Source organism: Fistularia commersonii, chromosome 7 (assembly GCF_037954325.1).
Source record: "Fistularia commersonii isolate RoL2024-O1a breed Wild chromosome 7, RoL_Fcom_v1.0, whole genome shotgun sequence".
NCBI lineage: Eukaryota > Metazoa > Chordata > Actinopteri > Syngnathiformes > Fistulariidae > Fistularia > Fistularia commersonii.
This window is the reverse complement of record NC_141290.1, coordinates 13,543,906-13,568,811: the sequence shown is the minus strand read 5'-3', so window position 1 is coordinate 13,568,811 and position 24,906 is coordinate 13,543,906. Positions and strand designations below refer to the sequence as shown.

Below are 24,906 nucleotides of genomic sequence, written 5' to 3'. Positions count from 1 at the left end.
CTTTGGTGTCTAAAGGAGATCAGCCAGCTGCAGGGCCCTTTGTCTTTGCAGGAAATTATCTGAAAGACCCCACCAGGGACTTAAGATTTGAATTTAAAGTATTTTTATCTACAGTATCTTTTTAGTTATTAACTACTAAACTTCACATCTAGCTGTCTGTGTGTCCATGAAGGTTCTCAGTCATCCAGTCAATATTATCATGGCCACTGGATTCATTTTTTTTGTCTTCAATACATTTCACTTCTCTCAACAGAGAGAGGTGAAATCAATCGAAGAGACCGGAGAGGTGAGACATCTCCGAGAAGAAAAATGAAGTCCGACTGAGATAATTATTCAGGTACTCCATGCCATTGTAAGTATCAGTCACATAAATTAAGTAGCTTTGGCGATTTAAGACTGTCCATCCCTTGATCGGTGAACTGTGACTGTCGGTACCGTTTACAAATATTACGGATGATCTTCATCCTCCAGGAGATTTAACGTCACTGTCTTTTTCTCGTGTGCCAAAGATGTCTTATTCTGTTACTCCACCGATGGCACCCCATGGCTAAAGCTGCGAGGAGTACTCACTTGACTCAGTGACTGGAGCAAGCCATGTGGCTCAGTGTTATCTGTTTGCCTGAATTTACCGTGCCATACTTGTGTCATGTTTCCCCTTTGCTATATTTGGCTGGTTTGCAGTCCCGTTTGCTGCAATAACGTCTGTCCTGGCGGAGAGTGCCAGGTTCTTCCGGTTTCACAGGCTTTTTGAGGACAGCACAGAATATGAAGCCCCGCGAGCAAACTGATCGTATCGAGATAATACTGCAATACACGTCTCTATTCTACGTTAATCTCTATCGCGCTTTGTAATATTATATATTATATCGTATATTTTATTTTTTCAATAGAATATATGATTTTTAAAGTTTCCGGGGATGCGCGGCAAAATGAGCGTCTTCCAATGAACAGGGGTCCGCAAATAGCAACAGATGACGTCACCGTCCACTGCGTGATTGGTGAGGGTGACGCATTGGCTGTTGCAACGTCAAACATCGTCCCTCCGCTCGTGCCATGCGCACTGACGCTTGTTGTTGTGGAGCTGCTTGTTATGGCTGGACGAGGCCTCGGACTCCACTGAGAGAGGACCCCCCCTCCTCCGCACCGGCCCTGTCTCCGCCACGGGACACCCGTCACCCCATGGAGGGCACGGACATGGACGTGGACGCGGAACTCATGCAGAAGTTCAGCTGCATGGGTACCACGGACAAGGACGTCCTCATTTCCGAGTTCCAGAGGCTGCTGGGGTTTCAACTCAACCCTGCCGGGTGCGCCTTCTTCCTGGACATGACCAACTGGTGAGCACGGGGATGCGAGGGCCTGTTGCCAGATAGCTACATGACGCTAAGTTAGCTGCATAATTAGCTAGTTAGCAAACGGGAAGATGTTAAAAAACTGATAGCCCAAACACGGTTGGAAGTGGATGTTTCTCAGGGCATAATTAAAAAGTCGCACACCGGAAACGTCTTTTGGCGGATGTAAAGGGAAAGTTGAACGCACTCGAAATAAACTGTTTTATTACATAATTACATATATATTTTGAAAAGATAGGTTTAAAGCCCTCAAATTGGCTGTGTAATTCCAGCTATCCAGTCACGTGATTAGCAGAGTACTTAACTTCCAGAGAGCGGGGAAAACCGCGCAGTTTTCGAGAGCAGTAAGTTACAACTCTGCGCGGCGCCAAGACTTCACGCTCCTCTGGTGACGTAACCGGTCGTGATCCATCAACTGTCAACAAGTGGCATCGATTCTGACGTCTCTGTGGTCGAGATGAACTCTTGTCATACTTTCACCATGCTAACAGTGTGGCCCCATCAAGCCAAACGTTGTAATAACCATTATTTCTAAGAGAAAATAATGTCATACAATTAAGCCGGGAAATCTGCGGCAATGATGCGACGTCACGTGACAGTCTGTGGATTTTCCCCATCAGACAGACTAAACTAATCACTATGTCTAGTCCCATTTAATATTGTTATTATTATTGTCATTGTTTGTTCGATTGACAAATTGTTTTGGTCATGAAATGGTAGAATTTTTTTTTTTTAAAAGTTAGCTTTGTTTGTTTTTAAGACTGGGACGAATTATTTAAAATATCTTTTTTAGGCTCAAGATATATGGGGGTATTGCCATGAGAAGCACAAATCAATAAAAAATCCTGATGGAAGAGGTTATTTAGTGTATTTCGATGTTATTAATATTACTCAAAGGTAATCCTCAATTATGGAAATGCTGCTTATTATTTTTTTACATTGCAAATTCTAGATTACACGGGGGTGTAACAACTTATTCCAAGTTCTATCATACTGCTGCTCTGTGAGATTTGCCACAGAAATAACAAATTACTGCAAGGCTGTGTTATTCACTACTGATAACATCATGCTCTCCCACCGTCACCTCGCTTGTATTGATTCAGGAACCTTCAGGCTGCTATTGGTGCATATTATGACTTCGAAAGTCCAAGTATCAACTCACCATCAATGTCCTTCGTTGAGGATGTGACGATCGGAGAGGGAGAGTCGGTTCCTCCGGATACACCATTCACAAAGACCTGGAGAATACAGAACACAGGTGTGCCTTGTCAGATCTTCCAAGTTGTTGTTCGAGTGTAAACACAATGTTGCTGCAATTTGGAAGGGTTTTACTGGTAAACTGAATGCCCTCATTTTTCTGTGTGACAGGTGCGGAGTCATGGCCCCCTGGGGTTTGTTTAAAGTATATTGGCGGAGATCAGTTTGGCCATTTAAACACAGTCATGGTCAAATCTTTAGACCCTCAAGAAATAGCAGATGTGAGTGTGCAGATGAGAAGTCCCACAACTCCTGGTATGTACCAAGGCCAGTGGAGGATGTGCACAGCCACCGGATTATTCTATGGAGGTAGGAATCCCCTCAGGATGGTTAACATAATTGAATGGTAGTCAGAGTAACTGTCCCAGAAGTCTCAGTTTATTCTGTTCAGTTTAATATACAAGCAGAGACTGCTTTATACCATGTTGACATGGGGATGTGTAGTGATGAACGTAAATTTAAAGTAAAATGATTTATCTAGTACCGTACAATCTTTAATGCATTAAACCAAGGCTAGGAGCTTTCTCCTTTTATCAATTTAAAGATTCAAACTAATCTTAAATTCCCCTCAAAACATTCATCAGCATACAAGTGGCTCTAATTTCATTTCTGTCTTGTTGCAAGAAAGTTGTTAGCTTCTTGTGTTCGCCTTCTGTGTGGGAGCTACGTACATGCAGTTGAAGTTTCTGGTGAAGAGCATGAAAAAAATTCAATTATCTTAACTTTGATGTACTCAAAATGTTGTCATTATTTTCCAATGACCTTAATCATTATCTGCTCTCATCTATTAGGAAGTCTGTTCTTACATCTATTGACTGCCTTTATCAGTGCCACTGCAATATATATCATGGATGCCTACTTCCCTCATGTGCATCACTCACACAGAGAGAAGCTACTTCTAGCAACTATTTCTATTCTAGTAGATCATGTTTACAAAATTGAAGATCTCTGCATTGTCATTAGATGATTAAATTACTGATTTGCCCCAACACACAATACAGTGAAATTAAATCAAAACTCAGAGGCAATTCATCTGACTGAGACCCTGGAAGAGTTTATATGTTTCTTATGTCAGCATCGAAATTGTAGATGTCAGCATGGTAATGAACACACTTTTTAATGGACATTTATGTAATTAAAATAGATGAAGCATTGGCACCAAATTCTGAAGCATTGTATTCCTCTTCTGATTGTTCCCTCAGATGTAATCTGGGTGATCCTCAGTGTAGAAGTAGGAGGTCTCCTTGGTGTGACCCAGCAGCTGTCGTCCTTTGAGACGGAATTCAACACACAACCGCAGCGAAATGTGCAGGGAGACTTCAACCCCTTTGCTTCGCCGCAGAAGAACAAGAATGAGTCTACTGACAACAGTTTCAGAGATCCTGGTGGAGCCTGGGAACATACGCAAGAGTCAACCCAGCAAGATCAAAACGGACTGTCTCATAATGCTGTAAATAGGGCGTCAAATGGTCTCCAAACCAACCTTTCTGTGGTGACATATGGTCAGGTATGTATGTGGATAATTAAGTTGGAAAATCTCATCATGTGATTTTCAGGAGCTTCTGGATCTGAGGTGGCTTGTTGAATTATCCCTCAGTTTTTATCGGTCTTAGTCATATAGGCATTGAATGTGGTATTTTGGTAGACTACAGACTTATTTGTATCTTCATTCTCTTGGATAAAAAATGGATTGAATACAGCTCCTCTTCTATTTAAATGGCCAAAAAATGTATAGGAAAACAAAAAAAAACTCGAGAGATCAGGAACCTGAAGCTCAAAATAATATACCTTAATAATACCTTTCCACACTTTTTATATTGAAACTTTCTTGTGGAAAAAACAAAAGTCTTATAAAATAAAAATAAAAGTGATGACGTCACAGTCTTTGGCTTACTACATAACAGGAAAGCAACATTGTTGTCGAGTTTTTTTTGTGAAATTATTCAAACTTTGCGCATTAATGTAAACTCCTTTCAGTCTGTTTTTATTTCACAGAAAGCAGACATTTCTACAGCTAATTAACCCAAAAGTCCAACTACTCATCACAACAGAGTCTTTATAGATACACTGGAAAGTGTATCCTATCTATCTACTCTGGAGAGTGCTTCCACTTAAATTACTGTAGCAGCTTAACTGAAATTTCAATTTGATTTGTCAGTAAGTCTGAAAACTCAGAAAAGTTTGGCATAGTTTAATTGTTTTGGCAACAGCATTGTCTGATAAAATATTTGTGGTATTTCATTGATAAACTGAGATCAAACTCAAAACCTCGGAACTAAGCAGCGCACGTTCTTCTGACTCCGACCCAGCCTGTCTTGCCCCATCAATGTTTTTTTTATGGGGCCATTAATGGGAAACCAAACTTATAAAAATGTTAAAAGTATGGTCAAGAACAAGACCTTTTAGGAATTGCAACGCATTGGTCACTGTCAAGCACAGCTGACAGTGACTAAGTGGTGCACTCCATGACCAGATAGCTAGTGTCAATAGAGAAGATAGAGGTGCTCCTATGATTGCCTGCCATGCATCTCTCACCCTGCACTGGTTGTACTGACCACAGGCGGCTCTGAAGGACATTCGGTGTAGGCCCAACCCCTAGCCATTGTGTACAAATTTGTTTGCCTTCCTGACTTTGCCCTATATCGTCCACATCAACAAGGAGCAGCCATTCATTAAGGTTATCACTTGCTTTGATTAACCCGGTCCCAAATCCAAATGATTGAAAGCAGTTACCTAAGACAACAACCCCCCTCGCCCCCCCAAGACCCATGGGAAGAGCTTTCAATAATCAAACCATAAATTTAGATAAAACTGAAAAGTGAAGTTCTTCTTGTTAAAAAAATAATAAAAAAAAAAACAATAGGTAGTGACACTGGTTGTAGACTAGCGAGTGAGCAGGCGTCCAAGCAAGTAATGGCACACATCCCCAGGAGAGTTTTTTTTTTTTTTTAATTTTATTTTATTTTTTGCTTTCGGGATGAACTTTACCTCTCAACATAGCCTGTAGCCCCTGAAGCTATTACTCCAGTTTATGCACCACAAAACTTGAATGTAGAATTCATCTGGTGAAGATGCATTTACATGAAAAGCTGTGAGATAATTTAATTCATATGATTCAGTGATCACAAATGTGCTCAGTGAATATAGTAGCAATGTTCTCAAGTTTGGCTGGAAGGTTGATGGGGAATATAAAGCTCATGGAGTCTTAAAAAAATGCTGTATAGCTGTTGATGTTAAATACAAGCATCTACCATCGAAAGTCCACAGTAGATGATGAAGTAAGTACAATGCTAATTTAAATTCAAAATATTTTTACCTTGAAACTACTAAGAATATTCATTGTGTTCATGTGGCGACAAACTACAGCCACATGTCTTTAGTTAGATACAAGGCACTCAAGGAGAATTTTCCTTAAATGAAATATTCTGCTCTCATATATGTATGTATGTGAATGTATGTGTGTATATATATATATATATATATATATATGTATATATATATATATATATATATATATATATATATATAAGCGAAGAGAATTTATTTATTTTTTAATGCTGAAAATTGAATTGAAATATATATATATATACACTCATACTTGGATAATTTGTGAAAAGCATATTTTTAATGACATTATGTTGCTGTATTTTGTAAGCATCTTTACATATTATTTCTTATTTTGTTACAAAAAATAATGCTTAATTATGATAATAGTGGAAAAATGGTTTGTTTAAATTGATAAGTACCATTTAGTATATCCCATAAAAATTACTAAAAGAAAAACAATTTGCCTCAATAAACTAAATAGCAATTTTTTACCAGTCATTCAGCTCTATAAAACAAAGCTGGAAGCCAAAAAAGAACTCATTGAATTCAAACACATTTTCTTCCCAGCAGGTTAAGCCGGTTTGACCACAAAATTATTGTTTCTTAAATTCTACAGATATGTCATATACAGGCATTGTGAGGCCGTAATAGTTTGTGTCAGTCATACTGTTTTTGTGGCGCAATACAAAATACGACAGATCTGTCTGCGGCTCAGAAACCTGCCTGTGGTTGAATCTGATCGGTGACCTTTGGGTGAGCCTGAATGTTCTCTGCCATTTACAGTTTGGTATTTCTTTTTTTGTGTGTAACTTAAAACTTTTTTTTGGGATTCTGAAAGGTCACTAAAAGTTTCAGACCTCTATGGCACAAACAGGTCCCAGTCAGTGTCTAATGCCACAACTTGGCTGATTTGTAGTTCGGTTATTTTTTGCTGTCATATTTAATCAGTTACTGACCAGGTTGCACTGACACTATTCTGGTACAGGTATGCACAAAGGAGCAAAACTCTACTGAACAGTCTTTTTTTGTCTTTTTTTTATATATATGTAATTTGATTGCTATGACGTTTGATAAAGCCGTCCCTGGTTGCCATCATGACTTGACATTGAGCAGTGCCAACTGTTTCAGATTCAACCTCTATTTCAAAATCGGTAAAACCTTGGCTGTTTTTTTTTTTTTCTTTTTTTTACTCTGTACCATCACTACTCCTTCGAATCAGAGTCTGTTTTAGGCAGTAGTGCAAATATGTGGGCTCTTTTTTTGTCTCTACATGTGACAGATTAAAGGCATAGAGATAAAATTCAGGAAAAATAAAAAGCAAACATAACAAGGGCCATAATAATAAAGAATCCCTTCAGCCAGTACCAGCTTTGCTTCTAATTTTGTCATAGGTGTATGGACTGGAGAGTTGATAAACACTCAGCTTTGTTTGCCAACTTAGTTTGGATATTAAGCTGAACTTGTAATTTAAGGGGACATCAGCTGAGATTCTCCCTTCAAGCTTATATTGTGCAACTCATTGGCTCAGAGTCTTTCCACCCAGCAACCCAGCACATCTTCAGAAGAAGTTACTGAGGACTCCTCAACAAGTTAGCCAACACTATAATTCAATAGCATGAATTACATTTCAACAGCTTGAAACTATGTACGTTATCCAAAAATGTGCCCAATTTTCCGACAAAACACATTAAAAATCAACAGAAGATTTCAGGAAAAAGTCAGTATGTATTTGTTATGCAAGAATCAGGAAATTGAGCAGTTCATAAAATATTTAATAAGATAAGTGATACTGGAACTGATTTTTTTTTATTTTTTATACCAGCAGAACAACTTAGATAAAGGGGGAAGGTGCTGGAGGCAGCAGAGATGTTGAGGTTTTCTTGGAAGTTCTCGTAGGATGGATTGAGTGACAGCACATTATATGTTTTGGAGATTTAAGTCACATAGGCCAGAATCAGATGGTTTAGACGTGTACAGTGGTAAAATATTGAATATATGGGGAAAAGTATGCTTAGCTTGGAACTACCTGGCAGGAGGCCTAAAGGAGGGCCGAAGAAGGAGATTTATGGATGTAGTGCAAGAAAATGTGAAGTTAGTTGGTGTTAGAGAAGAGGACGCAGCAAAAAAGGTTGGATGGAAACAGATGATTCACTGTTGCAACTCCTGAAGGGAACAGACAGAAAGAAAAGATGATCAAGTTTGTGATTTTCCACACCTAAACTCATTTTGTGATATTGTATAGTCATGTCCACTCCTTTACACAAATCTCTTAACAAACAGCAGTGTCTTTTCTTGTTTGCAAACCACTGTTTCTCTCTTTTGCAGGGTATTCATGGACCCTATCCATTTGGGCAAAGCTAGAATGGTTTATAAAACACAACAAAAACTAAGCAATCTGAAAAAACAACAATCCGGATGAAAAGCCTAACACCCCAGGAGTCATTAACAGAGGATTCGCAAGGGGTGGAGGAACTGTTGTTTTCTACTGACTCATGACAACCCTCCGCCCCCAAAACCCATGGCCCTTTTCACAGAGACACAACCTGCAGTGAGGCACTGGACATCGGCCAGCTCCCGCCGATCATCCCACCCAGTACAAACACCCATATTCGCATGTGTGAATGCTTGATATAAGAGTGCTGTAAACCCTAAAAATGGATACACATGACTATTTTGTATTTCCACTGTAAACACGACTGATTAAATGGGGGGGGGAGTCAACACTTGGTCTCTTCAGGGTTCCTACACAGGTCCGGAAAACTATCACAATGCTCCTCCTCATTATAAATCTTTTCAATCCTTTTGAAGTGCCAGTATTACCTTTTTTTACATTTCAGTCTGAAATGTTTCCTTGCTAAGTCCTCTTGATGGTAGTCTTAAATCACCCTCACCTGCACACGTTGACATTGGACCAGTCAGTCATGAATAGAAATGGGAACCTTAATTCCACCCCTTTCGCAAATAATCCTCATAATTGTTCCAGTTCAAAGACATGTTGATGTTTGTATCATTCATATCCCATTTGTGACATCACAGATTTCCCTTTCATCAGGCAGCTGACACCCTCATTCTTCCCATTTCTGCTGTCTCTGTAAGATAAAAAAAATTATTACACAGTATGGGAATGTCTTCTTCAGATCTGGAGTTGAGCTGCTACTGCTGTAATTTCTTTCCTGCTGTGCACCCTTTTTCAGCTTTCTGCTATGTGATGTTCTGCTTTCCCACCTCCCTCAAATGATCACTTTTCCTTCAATGTGTGATTGGGGTCTCCACTCCCTCCCCATGTGGCCACAGTACATCAAGAAAATTTGCTACAGTGCAACAGCCTGCGATCATAATCAGCTTCACCTTATGGCTTTCCCCTTTTTCAGCGTGCAGCTTCCCATTGCACAGTGCTGGGGCCCTCCTGCTGCCTCTGTGCGCCATCATCTTTTCAGTGTATTACAAAAATGCACACACTATTTTCTTTACCAGCGCTTGTTGTTTTTCTCTTTTTTTCACTCATTAAGGTATCCCTTTTCTCTTCCCTTTCACTTTTACCTTACTAGTCATGCAGGCAGGTAGACCTTTTTCTTATATCATAGTAACATAAATAATGGAGATCATGACCGCCAGGACTAGATTTAATCACTGAGTCAATCCACACGTCAACCAAGATGACAGCGCTCTCATAGGTGAGGTCTTCAATCAGCATGGTGAAGAAGAATTCCAGGAACTGTGTGTAGGAACCCTGTCTCTCCCAAAGACAAAATTCAGACCATAAGACACTACCTTGTGCTGTCACCAACTTCAGAACACATAGATCCTTGTGTTTTTGTTTTTTAGGGTTTCTCTTGCTTTAAATAGATGCTGAAGAGTGAAATTGAGTTTGAGCAAATGAGGAGTGAGGAAGGGTTGAAAAAGCCATCGAAATCTATTTTGACTGGTGAATGTTTGTATTTTTCCACGTTTATGTGTTGTAGGTCTATGGATGTATGTATGGGTGTGGGTGTGGGTGGGTGTGTGTGTGTGAGTGTGTGTGTGTTTGCGCGCAAATGTGCATGTGTTTCCCTTTGAAATAAACTGACTTAAAGGGTGTATACTACCTGGGAAAAGGGATGGGAAATGTATCCAAGACATCCAGGTGTGTTAGGCGCGTGCCTCTGAAGTAATACTGAGTGATTCTTAAATGTATGGGTGAATTGGCTCAGTGATCATCCTGATAGTTCTTTATTTGTAGACAAATTGTGCACTGCAAATGCAATAGCCCCTATATCCAGCAGGTGGTGCTACACATGAGACTAAAACCTAAGCTATTTTGCAGTTTGATCTTGGAAAAACTGAATGATTTATATCTGCATTATTAGCACTGATGCTTTGTTACTGCTATTTGCACAAACTTTTTTAAAAAACATAGATGAGCATAAAATGTGAATTTGGCTTATTGTTGATTGACTTTTTTCTTTTTCAGAAAGTTGTGTTAAGTTTTTCTTCCTCCGCTCATCCTTTCTGTCCCCAAATTGTCCTTTCTTTGCACCTTTATGTGAGCTTCACCTTTTTGCTAAATTCTCCTTTTAAAAATGAATATTGAGTGAATTTTATTATCATGAATGCATGTTTAGGTTTTGCATATCTGAGTGAATTACGGTTTGAGTGAAATCACATCCTCTGCGTTGATCATGGCAGTGGATTTGATCATGTATTTTTGGCTTGAAAAAATAAAACAGAAATGCATTATATTTCTAAGCCGAATGACTTCTAAATGTCTGACAGACAAATTTGAAATGCTTCATGTTTCGATTCACCAGTCTCTGACAATTTGAATGCGTCACCTTATGTCACCAGCATGTTTGCGGTGCAGTGTTTGTTTTGAGAGTCAGATTATGATCCCCCTCCCAAACAGTATACACTGCTCACCCTGGCCTTCTAAGTCATTTTGTGGTTTATTGCTTTTCCGTGTGTTCGTGTGTGTGTGTGTGTGTGTGTGTGTGTGTGTGTGTGTGTGTGCGCTAGAGAGAGAGAAAAAGAGGGAAGGTGCATATTAAGGAAATCTGAATATTGCTATTTGTCTAGTTGTTCATATGACAACGGAGATCATACAGCAAACTTTTCCATATTCCTTATATAGCACATTTATTTGAAGAGAAATTGTCAACCCCCCTTCCTGTATATATAATTATGGGATTTTATGAATAAATTAATACTGCAAATGGCTTTGTCATTATTGGGGGAAACACATCAGTATACCAATATAGTATGTGATGTTGTGTAGTGATTTATCTCATTGTTTTTCAAAATTAATTCCCAAACCATTAGGAATGTGCCAAAACAGCAACAAATAATAGTCAAAAAATCTCAAAAGTGGATAATAAATCGCCTGAAACTTCAAAAGAAATTTCCTAAAAGGCGATGTAATCAAAATGTATTTTTTAATCTCACTTACTGTTACAGTTAAATTTGACTGGCCAAAGTCATCCTGCAAACATTATTTTTCTGCAAATTTATCCTGATAAACATTGGAATTTAAAATCTTGCTATTAAATGCATGATCAATCTTTCCTTGAATGCCCAACCTTAATTCAAACACTATTTGATGGCTTCTGTGTTATATAAGCTACATCCCTTTTTAAGATAAATTACTTGAAGTTGAGCCAATGCAGCTTCAATCTTAGCTGTGCGTCTCTGGAGAGCTTAGAAAAAGAAAATCTGGGCTACACAAAAATATATTTGCTGTACAAAAGTGCCTCCTAATGTGTATTAGTCAGCACTGAAACAAAAAAAAACTCAGTACCTGATGAAAATGAGACCGATCGTTTGTAAAAGTGGTGGCATCATGAAGGCAAGAATAGCCATTATTCAAAAGTTTAAGTCAAATTTTGACTTGTGGATTCACACCATGAAGTGTCCATTTCCGTTGGTCTGTCGTGCAAAGGTTTGATGATCAGAAACGTGAATTTGGATCAAATTCCATCCTGTTAAATGCTTGTGACACTGTGTGACTGCTTGTAGCTGCAGACCTCTTATGTTTGGCAGCTGAAATAAACAGTTCAACCAATGAGAAATGTTCTGTCAATAGTTTCTGAACATTTGAAAGATACTACAATTTGAACAGCTCCAGTCACTTAGGAACTTAATGCAGACCTTGGTTTCAGAAGTTGACATGCAACAGGTTTATTTGTTGATTTCCACCTTTGAACATTTGCATAGAGAATATGGAAGCTTGGAACAAGCCTGATTTCCTTTTCTGCTTGAGTATGAGCTTCTGTACCCAGTGATCATGACTTTTACAAAGCAATTTTATTCTACAACGGTGCAAAAATATAATTTGATCCACAAATTGATCCACAAATCCACAAATGATCCACAGTGGAAATAAAACACGTGCATGGAATTTTGTGATGAATTGATATCTATAATCTTGAAAAGCAAATGTTAGAGGTCAGTGTTTGAGCATTTGTGCAGACACAATAGCGGTGCATTGTTAAATTGCTGAGTGAACATTAGAGTAGTCTGCTGAGGTTTAGTGATTGCACTGTCACTTCCACTGTGTTAGCATTAAAGTAGATATGCAAATAGATATTGTTTCATTAGTAACAGGATATCTGCCACTTTCTGCACTCAGAGGACTTGAGTCAAATGAATAGCAGACATGATACCGCAGTCAAGGACCTGCATTTTTAAACGATTTTTTCAGTCAGAATAGATAAAAACAATCTATTGCTGTATACTTTTGGTGTGCATTTAGTGCATTAGAATTTTTTTCTGACACAGATTTTTTTTTGTCCTTTCAGGTTTCTATGCTTCAGTCATCTTTGTTTAGGATGACCGTTTTTCCTTTAAGATTGGTAGCCCTTTAGCTCCCATTAACTGCTACTTTTAATAACTTGTCTGAGCCTGTATTCTTGTAATCCTGAAATTGAAATGGGAAAAGGGAAAGGTCACATAGGACAGGTACAGGTGGCTAAATGAATGAATGGAAACAATTAAACTTATGTGAGTGTGTTTAAATGTCGCCAATACGCAAACAATAAACTGTAGGAAGGAGAAAAAGGGACACAGGTCAATACTTTAAACTTTTTTTCATGATCCAGTTGTCACTACAGCACAAAATCATAAAAGTCGTTTTGTTTATTTTTCATGATTGCACTATGATTATTTGTCTGCTAAAGGCACATATACTGTAATTATGAGGGTATGTGAGGCCACCGGTGGTTTAAATGCTGGTAGTAAAAGGATGATGATAAGAAATATGAACAATATTTTTTGGGCATCCTGATTAGTTAAGCTTACTCATTCAAAATCATTGCTCAGTCATAGTAAAGGAGCCTAAGAATGAGACACAGGTAAACTTATGCGTTTTTGCATGCGCGTGTACAAATAAGCTCTTGCATGAGTGTTCATGCCCGTGATGTCTTTTATTTAAAAGGGCTAGTGCATACATCAGGTGACAGAATAATCAAACACTAATGTTTACTTTATTTCTGTTTTTTTTTTCAAATGCTGCAATCACCTCTATCTGTCAATGCACTTGAGTCAATATGGCTGTTTTGCTTAGTAACTGCCCATCAATTCTGTCAAACAGCTTATAAAAATATTAAAACAGATGAGTAAAACTAAAGCAATTACACTTGAAGAGAAAAGTACAATACAGAGCATTCATCTTTTTTTGCATCTGATGGGTGTGGAAAAACGGCTCTACTGGTGTTTTTTCAAAGTTCGAGTCAGGTGTAATTAGAGAGACATCTCGTGAAATTGTTATCTATCCCTTTTTATGAACTTTTGTTGTTTGCTATCAAACTTAGGCTAATTATAGAAAACCAGTTTCTAAAATCTGCTCAAAGAAACATTTGAGGCAAAAGGTCCACTAAATTAAAAACAAAAATCTCTCCCTGGGAGCAAAACCTGTCAAAAACAACTTTTCTGCTTATCAGGCCCCAGCAACACATCGCAAACACAACAGAACAAGTAAACCACTAGTAGTGCATCTAATATTCACCATGAATTTCACACTGACATATTAATTATAATTATGGCTAGTTTAAGTGCAAAGAAAGGTTAAGTGTCTCTGGCTGATGAAGCAGCCATCTGTTCCCACATGCCATCTGGGTTGATGGTGGATAGTGCTGCTTTCGGTCTATCAGTGTGATCGGATTGTTTTTGACAGGATGAAGGGGCACAACAGGTGTCACAAATAACAAGAAATGTGAGCTGGATTATTTATTTATACATTTTTAGTTGACGAGTTCCTCTGGGCTTCACAAACTCTAATTATAGTATTACATCATTCAGTGGGATTAGAGATGGTATAATGAAATGTGGGCATTTGGAAATCGCCATGTTTCATCACTCAACTGAAAATTGATATATTGTGAATGAAAATTCCCCTGGAAGAAATAATGCAGCAGAATTAAGAATTGAAATGCTGACTGGCATTCATCTTGTGCTCCTCGAAGTTTGATAATACTTTTTTTTTAGTCTGAACAGAGATTTGTCTTCCTAGAAATAATGCTCCCAGTACTGAAGATATTCACAGACATTACTGTGAGCAGATAAATCCAATCTTCAAACAACAAGCCATATTCAGGATTAGGCCAAACAGGAATTTCTGGTGAGTGTTTATAACATGTTAAAAGTAAAGGAGAGGCAGGGTCTCTATGATGATTCTACAGTTGCTTTTTTAGTGCAGTCTGTCCCTTTGGAAGAAGCTAGCTGGTTGAGTTAAACAAAGTCAACACTTTATTGTCAACACTGCCATGTTTATTTGCCAGTCGCTAACATGCACTCTTTGTATGCACAAGTCTGTACTGTGTCCTTGAGTGTCAAGAAAGATGCCTTCATATAAAATGCATTATTATCATTTTCATTATTATTATTATTGTTATTATTAGTTGGAGTAGTAGTAGTAGTAGTAGTAGTAGTAGTAGTAGTAGTAGTATATGTTTCATGCATACGAAGGATTGAAATCACATTTCTCAAAGACCCACAGAGATAAATATTATATAAAGGTCATCAATGTGCACAATACGTTCATGTACCCCTGTTTGTAGATTTCTATATTATTGTTAACTTTAAGATTTTAGCAAAAAGCTTGATTCTATATTTCCAAAGAATGTTTCTGATGCTGGAGCCTATCCCAGCTGCCATCGGTTGAGAGGCAGGGTACACCCTGGACTGGTCAGCAGTCAATCACCGGGCCACAAACACAGACAGACTACCATTCTTTCTCTCATTTGTGCATCTGGTCATGTTTTCCAAATTTTTCGAATTAACCTATTGCATGTGTTTGGACTGGGGGAGGAAAGTGGAGAGCCTGGTATTCATGCATTAAATTATTTGTTCTTTCATCCATTCATTATTGTACTTACTGACTCCTGCAAAGGAAAATCAGTGAATTTGCTCGAAAAAGTAATTGACAAATGACATGACCGAGTGGATAAGGAGCTCAATACACGTTTGCGCCAGTATGCAGAGCACTGTGCAGCATTTTGTGCTCAAAGTTGCATGTATTATCTATCATGTTGTAGCCCCTTACACTATCTTTTACCTGCCTTGAAACAATAAAACACCAGGAAGTGAAGCAGCATATGCACATGAATGCATGAGTGTGTGTTACTAACAGCTCGCCTTGGTAAACTAAGCCTGAAGCATCGAAAGCCTTTTTCAAATTGACTCATTGGGTCCACATGGAAATATAATCTTCCAGTTGCTCTAAAACCCCAACACACCTCACCAATGTGGTTATGTTCAGCTGAAAATCCCAACAGCTAAAGTGGGATAAAAAAAGCAATTTTGGATCAAATCCCATGGCTTATCACAGAGTACAGATGAATATTTAACAAGACTATCAATAATCTATCAGTTGTCCGATTTCAACTATTTCCAGTAAATGAATGATGAAGCTTCTCTTCAGCTGAAGGAGGCTGCGAGACAGTAATATATCGGAGGTAAAAATAGAATAATGTGACACATTCTGGACTCCAACTTTTGAACACACTCTTTGTTTGAAATTACAACCAAATCACATCAAATACGGAATCTTAACATTGCTAAAAAGATTAAAAAAAAAATGCACATTTCGGGTTTGGTTTTTAGATTTAATCTCCAAACTGATGCTAAAGGTTATGTTTCATAATTGACCTGCAGAGACGGTTTATTTCAAAGGAGCCTTTGTGACTCCAGATGGGAAGAGCTACCTCCTCTTCGTCAAGCATTGCTGTGTGCAGTTCACAGGGTGTTGTGTCAAGAAAGCGGACCTCAGTGTGATGATGCAGAAAAAAAAAGATTAAACTTGAGAGAAAATGTAAGTTGTTTACTGCAACTATTTGGCGTCTTGCACAAAGAGCTCATCACTTTGTAACCGGGAAAAACTTGCAAATCAACAAATCACATGAGCAGCATCCGGTCAATACTCATTTTGTGGAACCATTTAAAAAGGAGAACATGATCTGTCTTCTTCTTCACGTTTGTCTGAAACTAGGGCGTTAATAGGCACAATTCATTCCTGAAATAATTTTTTCTAAAAGTTTGGTATTGAACTAAATTTGTAAAATATGAATAAATATTTCGTGATAACCGTAGTGAGGGTCTAAGGAAAAACATTTTCTGCCAGAAAAGCAAAGCACAAAGTTGACTAACATCTTATCATCATGAATTTCTTCCACACCTTTTCACTGTTTATGTTACTTATATTTGTTATATCTAGCCTGTCAACATATTTGCAAGTTATTATTTTCTCTCAGTGTCAATGGTATTTTGTGTTTATATTGCCTTTTTGTCTGTGTTTCTTAATTAATGTTATCAATGAATCCAACTGGAAAATAGACAAATTATTTTCATTGAAAATGTCACATGACCATGTTCTTATAGTTCAGACTGCAACTTTTACATCATTTCAATCACAAGATGTTTTTTCCTTTTTGTCCTTAAATTCTTTTAAAAGACAAGGAAATTAGCTTTTAACACAAGTGCAGTTATGCAAACACACACACACACACACACACACACACACACACACACATGCACACACACTCACTGTCACACACACGCTCTAATTTCCATCTGTGTGTTCGCATGTGCCAGCGTTTCATCATCAGGCATGATCAGACTTTTCTAACAGTCTTAAAGCCCTGACATCCTGCCAAGCTACTGCCGTAAATTATCAGTCTCTCTTCCACCCAACTGAGTCTCATTGATGCAATAACCTGAAGTATAATATTTATATGTTGATCACTTGACGATTCATGCCTGAAAATGCAAATGTTTGTAACTTATACTGCTGACACTTCATACACTTAAAGCTGCATTAAAGTGTAAAAATACCAATGATTTCTCAAGGTCACATCAAGGTCCCCTTTCTTGCCAAGGCCCTCAATTCATCAGGGCGTATTGTAAAATGTGGTTGAATTACGGGACATTGTATGACGGGACATTTGTATATCTTGTATACTTTGAAAATGCTAGTTGTTAGAGCCTTTTTGGTCTGATAAGTGGAAATGTAATCAAATGACTTAAATTTTATAAATCAAAGTTGTGATTGAAATGTCCGGTAATTCAACCACCTAAATTTACCTAAATTTTTAAAGTTCAAGGCACTTGACAACATTTCCACCAATCAGCCCAAAACACTCTAAAATCAGCATTTTCAAAGTTGTTGAAGTACATGAGAAAACCGCTCATATAGACATATTTAGTAATTTTCTGGCAGATGTAAAATAACCTTTAATCACTCAACAAAGCATAGAGTAAAAGGTAAACGTTTGCTTGTTGACATTACTTAAACTGTGTCGGATGGAGTACATTGTCTAAGAGTCACCTATGTAGTAATTACTAATGTCAGTATCACACCAGGGATCAACTGAGGCTTTTGTATCCGACTGTTAGCTGCCATCAACTCACTGCCTGCCAACCGTGACAGTGTTGTTCCAAGAGCCAAGGAGAAGGTCAGGCACAAGTGAGAATAACTGCTATGCAAATTTTCATTCAGAAGTTTGATGTGGGCAAAGACAAAAATGTAACGCACACACTACCTTTTTTTGTGCCTGTTCAATAGCCAGTTCAACTGAACACATCTTACAGCCCTTTGTGCCATTCAGAAATGAATTGATCATCACTGACACATTCTTCCACTTGGTTTGGATATGTCTGTGTTGAATAAACACACACATTTTTAAACAAATAGTGGCAGGTGAAAAATAAAATTTCATTTGCAAGATTAAATATCTATAACTCACACAATAATCACATGTGTTGTCGGAGATTTGGGAGTGTTTCGAGGACACCCCAGATCATTCATTTGAAATGCATTTCCGAAGTTCAAACATCATCCATCCATCAATCTTCCCCCCCCTTATCCGAAGTTGGGTCACGGGGGCAGCAGCTGGGGAAGAGAGGCCCAGACCTCCCTCTCCCCAAGGCATTCCCAGGCCAGCCTAGAGACATAGTCTCTGCAGCTTGTCCTGGGTCTTCCTTGTGGCCTCCTCTCAGATGGACATGCCCGCAATACCTCCACCGGGAGGCATCCTGACCAGATGTTCGAGTCACCTCATCTGACTCATCTCTATGCAGAGGAGCAACGACTCTACTCCGAGCTCCTCCTCGATGACCGAACTTCTCACCCTATCTCGAAAGGAGAGTCCAGCCACCATGTGAAGAAAACTCATTTTGGCCGCTTGTATCCAAAATCTCATTCTTTTGATCACTACCCACAGCTTGTGACCAAAGTTAGGGGTGGGATAGACAGGTTAATTGAGAGCTTCCCCCTCTGACTGCAGGGTCCGCATCACTGCAGACGGTGCACTGATCTGTCTGTCGATCTCCCGCTCCATCTTTCCCTCACTCATGTACAAGACCACGAGATCCTTGAACTCCTCCACTCAGGGCAGGACCTCTTCCCCAACCCGGAGTGCGCATTCCACCAGTTTCTGGTTGAGCACCATGGTCTCGGACTTGTCCGCTTCACACTTGACTGCAAACCGCTCCAGTGAGCTGGAGATCATCATCATGGCCTGATGAAGCCAACAGAACCACATCATCTGCAAAAAGCAGAGACTTGATCCTGTGGCCACCAAACCAGATCCCCTTAATGCCCTGACTGCGCCTAGAAATTATGTCCATAAAAGTTATGAACAGTATCGGCGACAAAGGGCCTTTATGACAGGGTATCCCATAGTCCTGGTGCACCCACAACAGGATTCCCTGTGGGACACAGCCGAACACCTTCTCAAGATCCACAAAACACATGTAAACTGGTTGGGAAAACTCCCACGCCCCCTCAAAGACACTGCCGATGGTATAGAGCTAGTCCACTGTTCCAAGACCAGGAAGAAAACCACTCTGCTCCCCCTGGATCTGATGTTCAATGACCTGGCGGACCCTCGTCTCCAGCACCACTGAATAGACCTTACAAGGGAGGCTGAGGAGTCTGATCCCCCTGTAGTTTGAGCACATCCCACAATCCCCACCCTGATCTGCCAGTCCTGGAGCACTGTGGCTGAGGCATGTCAGCCAGGACAGCCATACAATCCAGAGCCTTGAGGAACCCAGGGTGGACCTCATCCACCCCCAGGGCCCCGCTCGCTACTGAAGAGCTTTTTGCCTGCTTCAGCAACTTCAGCCGCAGAAATAGATGTGTCCGCTCCAGAGTCCCCGTAAAGCGTAAAGGCCCCAACAACATAGCTCCCAGGATCACTGGGACATGCAAACCCCTCTACCATGGTAAGGTGGCAGCTGAAGGAGGGAAAGGAGGAGAAGTTCAAAAATTTTATGCAAGGCCAATAAATTCACACTCATATAAATATACAAACACCCACAATACCTGTGACGATCAACTTATTTCTGAATGAGATTTTTTGCCAAGAAATGGCCCAATGGAAATTAAGGCTAAGATATGTTTTCATAGAAATATTTCTATTAATAGAAAGGGTGCGTTAAATGATTTTTTCTTTGCCCACTTTCAAACTTCTGAATGAACGTTTGCATATAATTTGCATAACATGAGTGACCTTCTGCTTGGCTCTGGAACAACACCTTCACGGTTGGCAGGCATCGAGTCGATGGCAGCTAACAGTTGGGTACAAAAGCCTCAGTTGATCCCCAGTGGTACCGATATTAAATACAGGTGTCTCTGAGGCCATGTCACCCCTTCGGAAACTGACTGCAATGTCAACAAGCAACAGTTATTATATGGTTTGCTCTGCAAATAGATATCGGATTTCATCCACCAGAACATACTGAAATATTTCTGTTTCTTGTGAAACTTGGTAGAGATATCACACTTGTAAACAATCAAAGAATCCTATGGAATTCATGTTGCTCTTCTTTTTATCAGATCGGAGATTTTCCCTCTTTGCATTAGAAGATGTAAGATGATGAACAACTTTGAAAATGTTAATTTTTAGAGTGGGATTGGGCTGATGCTTTTCTAGGAGGAGAAGTTGTCAATGTCCTAAAAAGAAAAGGAATAAAAACTTGCAAATATAGTACTATAAACCACCAAAGGTGTGTGACAAGTTCATGATGATGAGAAGTTTAAGTTAATTTTGTTTTTTGCTTTGAAGGGAAAAAAAGAAGAATCTAGAATCTCACCACTTTTGTCATGATTTGTTCATATTTTTCAAATTAAGATCAATACACTGAGCCTTGAAAAAATATTTTATGAATTAATCATGCCTCATAATGCTCTAGTTTCAGACAAATGTGGAGAAGACAGATCACGTTCTCCTTTTTTTGAGGTGCCACAAAATATGTTTCGACCTGATACTTCTCACGTGTTCTATAAATGCAGTTAAGAATTTATATTTTCTCCATTGTTTATTCTTTTTTCTGCATCATCAGACAGTCGTCCACTGACACGACATGACATCCTATGAACTGCATTCAGCATTGCTTGATGAAGAGGGCACAAAGGCTCCATCGTAATGATGTCACTTTCCCTGCAAGTGAATTATGAAATATGCAGGGACAGAGAGCAGAACTGAGACCATCTCAGAAACATTTGTGAGTTTATCTTCAGGTTGGAGATTGAACGGGAAAATTAAAGACCCTGAGTTTAGCATTTTTTTTCTTCTTTAGCAATGTTAAGAGTTCAAATTAACCGAATACTGTGTTCAAGAATTTGAGACAAAAGTGTGTCACATTGTTCTATTTTTGCAACCGATATATTACTCTCCCAGCCTCCTTCAGCAGAAGCTTCATTGTTCATTCACCGGAAATAGTCGACATCAGACAACTGATAGATTATTGATACTCTTGTTAAATATTAATCTGAGCTGCGTGATAAGACGTGAGATTTGACTCATAATTGCTTGTTAAAATGATCCCAATTTGATTGTTGAATTTTCGGTGGGACAGAAATACGATGGTGAAATGTTTTTTAGTTTCAGAGTTTCAGAACATTACATTTCCAGGTGGACCAAGAGAGTTGAAATTAAATATGTTTTAGATGTTTCAGGTTCAGCTTACCAAGGCAGGCTTGGGCACACACACACACACACACACACACACACACACACACACACACAAACACACACACACACATTCATGTGTGAATGCAGTTTCACTTCTGGTGTTTGTTGTTTACAGCCAAGTAAACAATGATGAATGATGATACAAAACGATAGTACATTCAACTTTTAGTACAAAATGCTGAGTAATGATCTGCAAATTGCTTAGCAATGCGCTGCATACAGGCCCATAACCTGTATTTAGCTCCTAATCCGCTCTGTTATGACATTTTCCAAATAATTTTTCCAGCAAAGTCAATGATTTTCACACATTTTAATAGTTAGTACAATAGATCATCTTCTTGCCATGTTTTTGGAAGACCCATTTGAATAAGTAATTAATTAAGTAATTTGTTTCCTGAAAAATGAATGACTGAATTGGTAGATAGTTTTGTCTTATCAAGGTCAGATGACTCTGCTGATAGCTCGGTCTGTGGGTTATCTTCAGTATTAGGAGTATTATCCCTTGTTAGATAAAATGCTTTTGGACCTTTAAAAAGTATTGAGAGCCAAGAAGACAAATACCCTCCACGTCCGCTGCAATCGAGATGACAAGCTATGGCAACTGTGCTAAATTGCACCACAGTTGAGGAAAAACTCAATCACAGTTAAAGGAAAAAATGACTGATGCTATGATAGAGTTTGAGGGTTCTGTCTCTGGAATCAAACACATATTAGTACTCAGCTAAGGTGGAGCAGGAATGATTGCATGGTTGTTTGCGTTTGTATTTACATATTTGAAAATTTGTTATGATTGAAAAAGCTTTTATAGAGTATTTGTTTCCAATAATGGGTATAATGAATACAAACGGATATAATGCCTCATAGTGGGGCAGTAGTTTGTGCCCCTCAACCTCCCAAAAAAGGTCTCCAGTTTGATCATGCTCTTCCTGTGTCTGTGTCTATTCTCTCCGGATTCTCAGATTTTCTCCCACAATCAAAACACATACATGCAAATTATTGAAGACTAAACTTCGCACATATGTGAATGAGGCTGATAGTTGATCGTCTCTAATGTTTGGCAACTGGTCTAGGGTTAACCCTGCCTCCCGCCCATTGACAACTGGGATTGGCTCGAGCCCCAATGGGAACCAGAGTGCAGGTTGAATGAATGAATGTAAAAAAAAAATATGCTACAACGTATTGACCAATGAAAGGGTTGCATTTTTGTGTCCATAAACAAAAGTGTTGCATCTCACAGTTTGTCCATTTACACTAAAGTTATCAAATGTAAAGCTTTCAAAGTGATAGTAAAACAATAGATTTTCTTTTACTGCAGCTATAAAAGAATGCGGTATCAGGTGAATACCATGTATTGAGCTACACTTAGAATTAAAAGCATGATTAGAAGCCACAGATTAGATATACAGTGGTTTTCAAGTACTTACATGATTACGGTTGCTTTGTACATAAAATCTAAAGAGCCTTCTAAAACACACTTCCATTTCTCTTGGAATAACATTGTTCAGACAAATTTAACTCCCACAAACTTTTCTGAAGAAAAACAGTGTGTCTTGTCTTTCATTAGGTTAGGTTTAATTTTCAAATAGAGGACAAACAATCCAACTCTCACAAACTTTAAAATGTGCATCCTATTTGGATGCAATAAGTTACTTTAGCATTGTTATATTGTAAAATAAAATAGAATATAAAATAAAAATAAATAAGGCCCCACTACTATCACATCTAACACTGTAATCAAAATACTGTAATTGAATAATATTGACATCTTATATCAACTATTTTCACAAGTAAATATGCAATAGCAATAAAATCAAGCGGAACACCAACTCAGGCATTGTTTTTATAATTTCAAAATTTCTGTATCAATTTTTTAGATTTGAATATTAAGAGCAGATTGTGTAACTTTTCATTTGAAATACTTTCTCAAATGTACTGTTTCCATTAAGAACCTGTGATATATGAAAGGTCATCCCGATGTGGTGTTGAGAAGACAAATAGGAATTTGAATGTGCCATGTCACAGAGACCATGATAACCATCAAATGTTATTTTTTTTGTTTCCCCCAAATTTTTACAAACACTTCCATACTCCCATATGGAGGTTGTTAGTGAGGAGGGATGATTTTATTGAACTATATTTTGATGTAGAATTGATTATCAGTTAGGCTGCAGGAATTTTAGAGGTAAGCAGATGCATTATTGTTACAAGGCTCTAACAATAACTTGCCAGAAACATGGGAGGCTTTTAGTGTGTGTGTGTGTGTGTGTGTATGTGTGTGTGTGTGTGTGTATGTGTGTGTGTGTGCACGCGCGCGTACGTATACACGCGCAAGCACACATCGAGAAGTATGAAAGTGGGCAAAGAAAAAGAAGTGTGGAATTTTTTTTTTTAAAGCACCCTTTCTATTCATTTAAATATTTCCATGTAAATATATATGAGCCTTAATGTCCATTGGGCCATTTCTTACCAAAAAATCTCATTCAGAAATGTGTTGATCCTCACAGGTATTGGAGGTATTTGTATGTTGTATGTATGTGTGTGTGTGTGTGTGTGTGTGTGTGTGTGTATGTGTAAATTAATTCTTTTGCATTAAAAAGGTTGGTCCTGAATGCATTTCAAATTAATGATCTGGACTGTCCTATAAACACTCAATGGCCTCCCACTGTCTTTTCTTTTATAATTTATGAGATTGTTTGGTTATTTACACGAGGAAAATCTATCTAAGCCATTTCACCCAGATCTCAGGGTCAACTATTCAATGAAATTGCACTTAAAAACCGGTTAATAATATTCTGCTCCATTTACACTCTGTTGCTCCAGGGCATCTTTATATGAAATTAGTCCCAATATATTTTTGGGACTGTTTTTCAGCCTTACTCTTCTGACATTGACAGGATGTTTCTGATATTGATTGTCAATATTTACTGATGTGAGATATAATGTAACTCAGGAGTTTGCTCTTGGCCCTCTCTAAGTGGCTTTAAATTGCTCATTTGCAGGCGCACTTATCCTGCGAAAATCTGCTTGTCATAGGTGCCTTTGAATCTAAATTTATAGTCAAGTCATTGTCTGGCATTAACTTTCAATCAGGGATTGGATTATTTACTTTGTCTCAGTCTCCTTGGATCCCCTAATCCCAAGTTTTCTAGTCAGTATCAGTTCCTGCTGACTGGGATGATTTAGGAAAATATCTGATATAATCTGACAAACCCCCTGTCCTCTATTCCTTTGCCACGTGTTTTTAGGCTCAACACATCTACTATCTCCTTCGCTGTCTCTCTCGTCTCAGAATGAATTATCTTTCAAGGGCAGTTATGGACATCTGCCTGTGATTGATCCAATAACTTCCACCAAGTTCAATTCATCTTTATCTGGTATTAAACTAAGATTTAAAATTGTTATTTTAAATGTTTAACAGTCTTATCAAATGTATCACACTGTAGCCATTAATGTTAGGGTCATTGTTAATTGTTAATTATTTTAATGTCACTGCCCTATAAATATGTATGGCACATCCACCCTGGGAC

General features: G+C 38.5%; 1 protein-coding gene across 2 annotated transcripts; it reads left to right on the top strand.

The window, feature by feature from the left end:
- Positions 1–1,053: 1,053 nt before the first annotated feature.
- On the top strand, positions 1,054–11,125 carry LOC147232821 (protein ILRUN-like). Of its 2 annotated transcripts, XM_086149916.1 has the most exons (5): positions 1,054–1,337; positions 2,456–2,610; positions 2,721–2,918; positions 3,812–4,116; positions 8,262–11,125. In XM_086149916.1, the coding sequence occupies exons 1-5, from the start codon at positions 1,054–1,056 to the stop codon at positions 8,295–8,297; spliced, it is 978 nt and encodes a 325-aa protein (XP_086006042.1). In that variant the 3' UTR covers positions 8,298–11,125. The 2 variants fall into 2 exon arrangements, with proteins under 2 accessions (XP_086006042.1, XP_086006041.1); XM_086149915.1 differs by lacking the exon at positions 8,262–11,125 and having other exon boundaries at positions 3,812–4,521.
- Positions 11,126–24,906: the final 13,781 nt, after the last annotated feature.

Coding starts and splice junctions, on each gene's coding strand:
- LOC147232821 (XM_086149915.1), top strand. CDS start 1,054: ATGCGCACTGACGCTTGTTGTTGTGGAGCTGCTTGTTATGGCTGGACG. Junction 1,338..2,455: donor TTCCTGGACATGACCAACTG/GTGAGCACGGGG, acceptor GTATTGATTCAG/GAACCTTCAGGCTGCTATTG. Junction 2,919..3,811: donor CACCGGATTATTCTATGGAG/GTAGGAATCCCC, acceptor TTGTTCCCTCAG/ATGTAATCTGGGTGATCCTC.